The sequence below is a fragment of the Plasmodium falciparum genome (assembly GCF_000002765.6).
Source record: "Plasmodium falciparum 3D7 genome assembly, chromosome: 13".
NCBI classification, from domain to species: Eukaryota; Apicomplexa; class Aconoidasida; order Haemosporida; family Plasmodiidae; genus Plasmodium; species Plasmodium falciparum.
In genome coordinates this window covers 1,107,460-1,120,000 of record NC_004331.3, presented here as the reverse complement: position 1 = coordinate 1,120,000, position 12,541 = coordinate 1,107,460, and the positions used below count along the sequence as shown (strand labels likewise).

Here is a 12,541-nt window from a genome sequence, read left to right as displayed (position 1 = left end):
GTTATCATCACATATGTTATTATTACCATCACGTATGGTATCATTTATATTACACCTTTTCATTTTGATCGTCTCCTTTTTACTACTAACGACGTTTCCTTTTTTAGAACCGATTTTCTTGGTGCCTTTGTCCAAATCGTTTGAATTTTTTATCAAATGAAAATCGTAAAATATAATATTCTCATTCATAATTATATGCATAGTTTGATCCCTATACTTTTCTTTATGTTTATAATTAGATGATATAAAAGTATATTCATAATTATATATATGATTCATATTTTTAATATTATTAGAAAATAAATTCTTTTTATATAAATCTATGATCTCATTTTCTAAATTACTCATAAATAAAAAGAATAACCCATCTGACAATTTCATGGTAAATATATAATTATTAATACATAAATCTATATAACACAATTCATATAAAAAAATTAAATATTTATCTGTATGTTCTATTTGATATATATTATTAATAGTATCAAAATATGTTTCTATAAAATTAGGAATCATTTTTTTTATAATATTCCCATCTTCTTCTTTTAATTTTTCAGGTTTCCAATATTCTAAATTTATTACTGTCATGGATAATTGAATCTTTTTCTTATTTATTATTTCTTCTTTTATTGAACTGTTATGAAATATATTATGAGAATTATTTATGTTTATCTCTTCATTATTATTTATATTATGTTTTTTCTTGTTCTTTATTATTTCAATAAAATATGTCTCATTTTTTTTCATTTTTTCTTTATCCTTTTCCTCTAAATTTGTATATGGCTTTTTTAAAATTTCTTGTTTGTTGGATAACTCATTAGATTTGGATACATTAATCATTTCTTCGTTCTTATTCTTAATAGTATACATCTTACTATTATTATTCTCATTATTATTCTCATTATTATTATTATTATTGTATACGTTTATGTACATGCCATTTTTCTTCTCACACGTTTGTCCTATATCATGATCTAACTCACTTATCTGAACATTCCTGTTCACATATATAACATTCAAATTATAATTATAAAACATATCTTCTATCATATTTTTCATCTTTCTTATTACGGAAAAATTAAAATAATTCTGCAAGTAATCAATTACAAATAAATCCCTTTTTAATATAAATATCTCATCTATTTCTTTTTTTTTTAATCTATAATCTTCATCATCTGTACTTAAATCATCATCCATATAAAAGAAATAATAAGGTGAGTTCTTCTTTTCATTATTATTTTGGTCAGATGAGCATATCGATTTATAATTCTTCCTTTTTATTTTATCTTGTGCTTTTGAATTATTGTAATATTTTGTGTATATATTTAGATTACGTGAGTCATTTCTTTTTTTTCTTTCCTTATCATTATATTTATCATTATATTTGTCTTCATATTTATCTTCATATTTATCTTTATATTTATCTTTATATTTATCTTCATATTTATCTTCATATTTATCTTCATATTTATCTTCATATTTGTCTTCATATTTGTCTTCATATTTATCTTCATATTTATCTTCATATTTATCTTCATATTTATCGTCCTTTTCTTCATATGAAAAAGATAATACAAAAGAAGAAACACTAGTATCCAAATCCTTTTTATTATCATCCTTATCTTTATTTCTTATATTTTTTTTGTCTTCTACTATTCCTTTTACATTTGTATCAGAAATATTATTTATATATTTTATACCATTATATGCTCCTTCTTCTATTTGTCCTATTTCTCCCTTTTCATTATTATTACTTTTCTTATGTAAAATTTGCTTATCACCTTCATTTCCATATTTAAAAAATTTTATATAACATTCACTTCTTATTCTTTTATTACGAACACATTTAAAACTATCATACGTAGTAAATTTATTGTTAAATATATAGTTGTAATAAAAATAATCATAGATTAAAAGGTTATCATAATTTTTTGTTGTATGTTCCTTATGAGGATAATTCCTAATATAATTACTATTACCATAAGTATTATTATTATTATTATTATTATTATTATTGTTATCATACTTTAAGTTATTTTCTCTTTTGTAATATTTCTTCAGAATGTATTTTTCAAAGTAATATGTGTTTATATAAAAATAAGGATTTATATACATATTACAAATATAATTATAATAATTATATAAAAATATATCCAATCCACCCACTATACTAATATATAATGGTAAACACATAATTTGTGTTTCCCTTTGTTTTCGCTCCTTTTCTCTTTCCTTTTTCACTTTATTTTTTCTATTATCATCAAATTCATAATGTGCTTTATATTTTATAAGGCAACATGAATTATCATGTGGCATTTTTAATAACCTAGAATATATTTTATATTCATCTTTTTTATTACCCATTCTATTTTTATATATATCATTATTATAATACTTATTATTATGTCTATATAAATATTCTTCATTTTGTACATACAACATTTTCTCATCGTTCTTTTGAACATTTCTTATATCAGCATTACTTAAAAGAGATAGAAAATTCTCGGAATTATTACCATTTAAATTATTAATACAGAAACATATATTATTCTTTCTTTTTTTTTTCCTATTTACATCCATATTACATCTATCATCATTTCTTTCATAATTATTAGTAACCTTTTTATCACCTCTCTTCTTATCTAAATCGTTGTTCACATCACTAATGTTACGGCTGCTTTTATAGCTCTTACTACTACTACTACTACTAAAACTACTACTACTAAGACTACTACTACCAAAACTACTACTACTACTATTAATATTAACATTTACATTATTTAATATATCTATATTATTATAGTCTTTATACGAACCTATTATGTTTAATTGCATAATCTTCTGGTTATAATTCTTTTTTTTTAGATTAGTTTCAAAATGTATAAAAGATTCATTAACAAAATAAGAAAATTCATCTGAACTATAATCTTCAACAATGTGTTTTTTTTTTTTCTTTTCACTGTTAATTTTTTTATGTTTCTTATAATATAACATACTTCTTTCTTTTAACTTTTTTATAAATATCTGTCTCTTCTCTTTTTCATACATTCTATAATTTTTATGCTTTACATATGTAGTCTTAAAAAAGACACGTCCATGAGAAGAGCAGTTACTATTACTATCACTAGAATACAAGTTTTTATATTTCAAGGATATTTTCTTAATAATTTCTTCATTCATATCATTAGAATATTTCATTAGGTTGATATGTTGTAATTTTTCTTCTTCATTTTTTATAAGTTCCATATGAGATATATTATTATGATTAATAAGATTTTTCCTTTCTTTTCTTTTTTCTTTTTCGAAATAACAAATGCTCTGTGAATATTCACTATTATTATTATTATTATTGATATTATTGATATTATTGATATTATTACTTTTAGTCATATGCATATTTTCACATACATCTTCTGAGTAAACAAAGGGTGATATACCATCATCAATTTTATTAAAATCCTTTTTATTTTCTGTTCCTTCATTTTGATTTTGTTTTTGAGATAACAAGAATTTGGAACCTTTGGAATAGTTCCATACATGATTAAATATATGTGAAATAATTTTCCTATCATTAAAATATTTATTTAAATATGTTTTTAAAAATATTTTATTTTCTGTTTTTGTATCTTCATATATAAAAAGAAATATTTTATTAAAAAGATAAAAATGAAAATCATTGAATTTTTCTATATAATTTTGTAACATTTGGAATAATTTTTTCATATGTTTATTTTTTATTTTTATTATTCTAGCTATTTTAATTAAATTAAAAATATAATTTATCATTTGTTCACTATTAATATTATCGTTTTGTTCATAATATAATTTTTCAATTAATAAATAATATAAATTTTTATATATTATCAAAGCACATTTTTTATCTTGTTTCTTTTTATAATTTAATAAATAAATTAACATATATGTAAATTTTATATCTTCTAATCCATTTTTACAATTCTTAAAATTTATTACAGCATCAAGTAAACATCTTTTTTTTTTATCTAACATATCATTTAAATATCTTATCATAATATCAAATAAAAGTTTAATCAATTCTGCTTTATCACATATAACATCATCACAACAATTACATTCTTTAATTTTAAAAAAATAATTGTCTTTTTTATATATATCATGTATATTTATATTGTTTCCACATCTTCCTATTTGCATATCATATATATCTCTTTTTTCTACGAGTTCGTAATTAAAAAATATATTATCTTCAGTATCCTTTAAAATACCCTTCTTAAATAAACAATCATTCAATTGTAATATATATAAAACAGATCTCTCATATGATTCGTTTCCATGAACATTATGAATACTTATATTTAAATATTTATATAAACATGTATTCTCCTCTTCTATACAACATTCCTCATCATGTGTAAACAATTTTTTATTATACTCATTAGAAAATAAATATAAATAATTCTTACATTTACTTTCATCTATATCTAACCTACAATTATTTAAAAAAGAAAAATTATAATCTAAATAGTTATTTAAAAATATTACCAAATTGTATGATATATTTACTCTGTCATCTTTTTCAATCTTCTCTTCGTTTCGTCTCCTTATAAAACGTACCCATATATTATCAACATACGATGATAAATCATTTTTTTCTTTCTTTTCTAATAACCATAAATAATTTCCTCGTTTACTATATCTATTTTTCAAATACACATAACATTTGTTTTTCTTTCTATTCATACGTTCAGAAATATTACTTTCATCCATATATATTTTTTGTTCCACACATTTCCGTTCTCCACTTTTATATTCATCTTTCTTTTTGTTTTTTTTTTTTTTCGAGAAAACAGAATAATTCTTTTTATTATTAAATATCAAATCACTGAAATTATTAAATATGTTAAAAATATGATCATCTTGTGACATGTTAATAAAATGCCCATCTCTTAATCCACATAATAAATCTAAAAATGAATGAAAATATAATAAAAAGCATAGTAAAATATTACCTATATAATGTTTATTATTATCATCATATTTCTCTTGAATATCTTTTAATTTCTCTTCATATAATTTCTGCATTATATTTTTAACAATATGATCTAAATTTAAATATTTAAATATATCAGCAATAACACATAAATGAATATATTTTAAAGGTATCTTATTATAAATGTTTGTATTTTTTAAAATTTTTATTAAAAATTTTCTTTTCTTTTTATTATGTTCTTTCTTAATTTTCCTTTTCCATTCTTTATCGTTCGGGTTTATATTATGCCACATTTCTTTGGAGGCATCATCACGATAGTTACTAAAACCAGAATTATATTTATAACAATCATATTTATTATTATAGTTCTTGTTATTATTAATGTAGTCATCATAGCTACTATTAATAGTATGATCCCTATTAATTCTCATATTATTAGAAATCTTATTCCTATACATTGCAGCATTATTATGAACAATGTCCTTTCCTTTTTTACTTTTTTTATTACCCATATTAACTTTAGCATTTGAAAAATCGCTCATTTTTGATTTAACACCCTCAGAATTATTAAGAAGAAAACTATCAAGAGGGTTATAAGAAAAATTATGCTTATTCATAAAATCAGAAGCTTCTTTTTTATTATAATCATTATTTCTTTCATGTTTGTTTTTTTCACTATCACAATATTTACCTCTTTTTATGCTATCATAAATATGGTCATCATAAATATGGTCATCATAAATATGGTCATCATAAATATGGTCATCATAATTATTATCATCATAATTATTATCATCATAATTATTATCATCATAATTATTATCATCATAATTATTATCATCATCTTTATTATCATCATCTTTATTAGCATCATAATTATTATCGTCATCTTTATTATCGTCATCTTTATTATGGTCATCTTTATTATGGTCATCTTTATTATGGTCATCTTTATTATCGTCATATTTATTATATGTTGTTATATTTTCATTGTTTGAATTTTTTTTTTTTATACAAAATAAAGGATACCCATACACATAATTCAAAATGGAGTTTCTAAAAGAATATTCATTTTGACTTAAATAATGAAAAAACATAAAATTTGTATTTAAATTCATATATTCATATTTAAACATGTCTTTACTTACTACATTACTATCAAAAGTATTGAATATATATGGAAATACATATTTATTATCATCAATAAATTGAATAACTATTTTTTTTATTTTCCTTATATTTATACTTTCATTATCAATATTTTTTATATATAAATTTTCATCCTCTTCTTCATTTTCTTCTTCACATATAAATTTTCTTTTACGGTTGGTTTTCTTTTTCTTATCTATATTAAGAAATAATTTTATATTATCATATTTCTTTAAATTATTAGAATGAATAATTTCATATACATTAGATAATTGCTCAAGTATTAAATTATCATTTCCTTCTTTTTCTCCTTTCCGAACTCTTTTTATTTTATTTTTATCTTGTAAAATACATTTCCCTTTTAATTTTTGCATTAGTTTATTTAGCATGTCTTTTAAAAGCCCATCACTATTATAATGATCAATATTGTTATTATTATTATTATTATTATTATTATTATTATTATTATTGTCGTCGTTGTTGTTATTTTCATTATTATCCTCTTCTTTATATTCGTCAACCTCTTCTCCTTTTTTATTTTTTCTTCTCATTAGAACGTGCGTATCATATGTATCATTGGTCTTTTCATTTTTACGGCTTAATAAATTGTAAAAGCGATTCTTATACAAATAAGAGTTGTTCTTATGGATATTAAACATCCCATATTTACTACACTCCTTATCATTATCATTATATTTATCATTATCTTTATCATTATCCTTATCATTATCCTTATTATCCTTATCCATATCATTATCTTTGTTTCTATCACTACACACACGTGCAATATATTTCAAATATAAAATAATACCTTCACTTGTTGTTAAATAATTTAAGCCGAATTTTTCTAAAAACATTTTTCTTTTTTTTTCAAATATAAAATCCTTTTCTATTTCGTTTTTATTTACATTATTAGATAATTTATTTATGGTTCTTTTTTTAATTAATTTTTTCCTACAATACTTACTATATTTTAAAATTAAACTCCATAAGATATTAAAAAGAAACACAGGGTCTTTACAATTATTAACCTTTAGTAATCGAAATAAGATACGGAAAGATTTTTCTACATTATATATTTTTAAATTCACATAATTATTTATCAAATTCATACCTTTATTAATAAATTGTATTATATCATTATTTATAAAATATTTCATTCTTTTTATAAACACATAATTATTATAATCCCTTGTTCTAAATAATACATTATCATTATTATTATCACTGTTATTATCACAATCGTTGTTATTATATATATGAAAATTATCATAACTTGATAAGGAAAAAATATTTTCTAATATTTCCTCCGTTCTACATATATTAATATATGTATTACTACATTCCCTTGATTCAATAATTCTAGTATCTTTATAAGTCTTATTAACAAAATCGTTATAAAAAAAATTAGATGACATAGAAAAAAAATATTCAAATAAAAGTATAATGTCATCAAAATATTTTTTTAAATATATATATAAATAATCTTTTAAAATATTTATATCATATATTAAATAATTAGTTCTTTCATTCTTCTTTTTATAATATTTATCTATATTGAAAAAGTTATCTAACATCATTTTTCGTTTTCTTATTATATCCTCATTTAGTAAAGAATCACAATTTATACATTTATCCTTTTTATTATATTCATTTTTATTTAATTTTTCAAATATACTATTATATTCCGAACTCTTTTTTATTTTATTACATGTCTCATTTTTATTATTCATATCAAATAATATAGAATTACTATTATCTAATCTCATCGATTTCTCATCCATAATAGAGCTTACATTCGTGTTAAAATCATTGTTACTACAAGACGTATTAGAACTTAAATTATTACAACATATATTTGATGTATCCTTTGTACAAACACTGTTATTTGGTATGTGTTCATCATTAAATATATTAAGTGTATAATTAAATTTATCACTATGTAGAATGTTACTTTTAGGTGCGTTACTACTATGTAAATTACTACTATCTAAATTACTACTATGTAAATTACTACTATGTAAATTACTACTATATAAATTACTACTATAAAAATTACTACTATATAAATTACTACTATATAAATTACTACTATATAAATTACTACTATATAAATTATTACTATAAGGGTTATTATTTTGTGGATCAATACTATATGCGTTACTACCCGGAGGATTACTACTTGGGGGATCAGTACTGAGTGCTTGACTACTAGGAGGATTACTATCATATTTATTACTATCATGTTTATTATCTTTATGTTTATTGTCTCTATATTTATTGTCTCTATATTTATTGTCTCTATATTTATTATCTACATGTATCTTATCATTATAAGGGTTATATTCTACAGAATTACTTCCAGGGAGATTATTATCATGTTGGCTATTACCTTGAACATCATTACTATAAATATGGTTATCTATTGTGTTACTATTAAATTCATTATTATTATATACACATATATCGTTCATGTCCATATTACTTATATCCATAATACCGACATCCCCTTTTTTTAAATGTGAATAGTTTTCCTCTTGCTCATTTTCATTTATATGCCTTATATTTCCATTATTAGAATGATGAAATAAACTAGTATCACCTTTTAATATTTCAATTTTATGTTTCATCACATTTTGTACATTTATTTGTTCTGACGTTTTACATGGAATACAAAGACATATATTTTTATAAAAAAGATTCAAATGATCATTAATATTTTTCAACATACTAAATAAAATATTCATAATAATTTGATCTTGATGCTTCACAGTTTTTAATAAATTTATAAAAATATTATAATAATACTCATAAGTTTTTATTTTCTTCTTATTCATTTTCTCTATACAAATATAATTTCGCTCATTAATTTTTTTAACTAACTTTTTATAAATTGTATTTTTGTTTTTAACAATTTCGGAAACTTTCTCTTTTATTTTTATAATATTTAATATTTTTATAAAAAAATTCTTGTGCACACCCTCACGAAAAAAAAAATCTTTCTTCATTTTGTAACTATTATTACTACTACAATTATTATTATTATTATTATTTTTTATTTTTTTTTTATTTTTTTTTTTTATTATTTTTTTTTTTTTTTTTGTTAAGTTCTTCTTTTTATTCTTTTTAGTTTTCTTCCTTTTCCTATTATCTTCAAGTATTTTTTTGTTACGTCTCTTTTCCGTCTGTTGTATGTTACCATATATAGGTATTAACGAATAATAAGAATAGACCCTTTTTTTTAATTGTCTTAAATATATCATTCTACTTTTTCTTAATAATATAAATTTGTTTATTTTGAAAAATATATCTCTAGAACTACTATTCAAATTATTATCATTATATGTTTTTCTGGATTCATTTGTTACTTCTTGTATTTTTATTATTAAAGAATGAAATGTCCTTACATACTTTTTATATCTGTTCATTTTCTCTTTCATTTTATTATTATACCTTGGAATTTTCAATTCGTATTTTTTACGTCTTGGTTTATAAAATCCATTCATGTTTACATATAAATCACGACGTGAAAAATATTTTAATGTGTAAAAATCTAATGAATATAAAAGAAAATTTTTTTTTAGAATAGATGCATATTTTGAATTTACAATTTTATTATTATTTAATGCTTTCCTTTTTTTATTATATTTATTATATATATTTAGTAAATAATTAATAATAGGCTCAAAATGTATTTTCCTTTTTTCTAAAGTATACTTAATTAATGCTTTTATTTCTTTTTGTATTTCTTTATATTTTTCTGCATTTAAGGAATTGAGTAGCTTCTGATATTCTTTCCCTCTTGTGCTCATTTTATAATTATATTCATTATGATGATGATGATGATGATTATTATTTTCACTATAATAATTATCATGGTCGTCATGTTTATCAAACCATAATTTTCTCATCAATATCTTTAATAAAAAGAAAACAAACCAATCTAACTTCTTTTCCTTGAATAGAAAAATGTTATGATTGGTATTTTTATGAAATAAAAAATTATACACATTATTAATAATATCATTATTATTATTATTATTACTCATATTAACATTATTCGTTTTATTATTATTTTTATTACGATAATTTAAATCATCATCTAAATTAGAATTTATAAAATGAAATGTATCATCATTATTATTTTTCATTCTAGTCATTTCATAAATATTATTTTTAAAAAAATGACTTAAGTTATTTCCATTATGCTCAAAAAAATCACCACTCTTATCTTCACTTTGATATATTTGATGGATATTAAAATTTCCTTTTTTACTACAAAGTTGGTGTTCATTATATATATATTCATTTAATTTCTCATACAAATAAAATATATGAATAGAATATAAATCAATATCTTCATAAAGGATTGTTAACAGTTCTATAGAAAAATTTAATAAAAGATAAAAACGCATAATTGTTTTTAAAAATATATTATCATAATTACTTAAATAAATTTGAACTTCATTTATATGATAATTTTTAATAGGATTATTGAACATGTCTTTTAAAATAAATTCTTTATCTAAAATTCTACCCTTTTCTAAAGTAAGGGGGGTTGTAGGAATTGTTACATGTTTTTCTTCTTTTTTATTAATATTGTTTTCATCACAATTTTTAGATATTTCATTTATTTTTATATCTTTCTTAACAGTTGTTTTCCTTATAATTTGAATATAATCATAAATAGATTCATAAAAATTTTTATTAGAATTATAAAATGTTTTTTCATTCCCCCTTTTATTATATGGGTATTTATAATCAAAGTTTGTTAAATACTGCACATTTATTATATTCCAAAACTTTTTTACTTCTACATTTTTAAAATAATCTTCAATTTTACATTTTATATAATTAATTATATATAAGTCAGTTATTTCCTCTATAACATTATCATCTTTATCTAAATTATAATTAAGTGTATCTTTATCTACGAATAATAAGAAATCTTTATTATTATATCCATTTATGTGTGTAGAAGTATTTTTATCAACAGGGGATTTTTCTTTTGGAATTTTTTCAATTTTTCTTTTTGATTCAATGTGTTTTATTTTATTTGTAAAAGAAGATTTTTCCTTAGGAAAAAGAAAATGAATATTATTAAATATATCCAAATTTTTCTTATTAAATATTGCATCTGTTAAGGTATTAATGCATTCATTTATACTATATCTGCTTTTTTCATCACAAAATAAATTATTTGAGTTATTATCCGTTTGTCCATTTTGTTCCAAAATTTTTTTTTTTTTCTTAATTTTAATATTATTATTATTATTATAAATATTTATTGCATACTTTACCCGTTTACACCATAAAATTAACACATTAGGAAGATATTCATTCTTCTCTTTTTTTTTACACGTGTGCATAAATGTGTGTTCACTATTTGTTTTATTATAATTATGTGAAGATATTTGTTCTTTATAATCTTTTTTTTTTTTTCTCCTTGCCTGTTCAGAATTTTTTTCACTCAGTTCAGAAAAGTCATAATTTTTATGTTCAGTACAGGTAAAATTTTGATTGTCATCTGAAATGCATTTTTCACAAAAGTTATTATTAAAACTGAAATGAAAAGGAGAAACGATTTTATCAAAGGATAAATAAAGATTGTGGATATTTTTACCTATATTCTTTAAATGATAAAATAAATTACAAACAAATAGGTTTATTATTACAAGGATATTTTTACTATTAATATGATTTATATATTCTTCCTTTATATAAAGAACATTTTCATTATCTATTCCAACAAAACATTCCATCCTCTGTGTCCCTAATTCATAATTTAGGAGTACCTTATTTAATTCTTTTTTCTCGTTCATTTTTATTACATTATCATAGTTATGAATAGAAAAAGTATAGGTCTCATCAAAACCATTATTACTTTTTAAATGTTCATTATTTTTTTCTTTATTTAAAAATATTGCAGGTTCATTTCTTTGGGACTTTGGTATATTTTGATAAAAGTGTGTTGTTCTGAGTTCTTCATCATAATTGATATTATTCATATGTTAATAGAATAAACTTCAAAAAAAAAAAAATAAAATAAAATAAATAAATAAATAAAATTAAATAAGGGACATTTATTTAATTTTTTTTTTTTTTTTTTTTTTTTTTTTTCCTTTTTAATGATATATAAAATATATCACTTATTAGAATTAATTACATATATATTACATTATGAAATTATAATATTTAGGTAAAATATTTATTACATATGAAATTATATGTTTTATTTAAGAAACCAGAAAAAAAAATGATTTTATTTTTTTTATATAATATATATGTGTATAATATATATGCACATTTTATTTTTATTCATTATTCCTTTTGTATATATATATATATATATATATATAAATATATATTTTTTCTCTAGATATTTTTTTCCTTTTTATTTATTTTAAGAGATCTATATATATA

The 12,541-nt window shown here is 20.0% G+C and overlaps 1 protein-coding gene across 1 annotated transcript in view; it reads right to left on the bottom strand.

Annotated features, from left to right (window-relative positions):
- The window catches only part of PF3D7_1326600 (conserved Plasmodium protein, unknown function), a gene marked incomplete at both ends in the record, with an annotated part of 14,666 nt that extends 2,540 nt beyond the window's left edge, over positions 1–12,126 (bottom strand). The window contains one exon of the mRNA XM_002808990.1: positions 1–12,126. This exon is cut by the window's left edge and continues 1,876 nt beyond it. Within this exon, the coding sequence (XP_002809036.1) occupies positions 1–12,126 (12,126 nt within the window).
- Between the last annotated feature and the right edge of the window lie 415 nt (positions 12,127–12,541).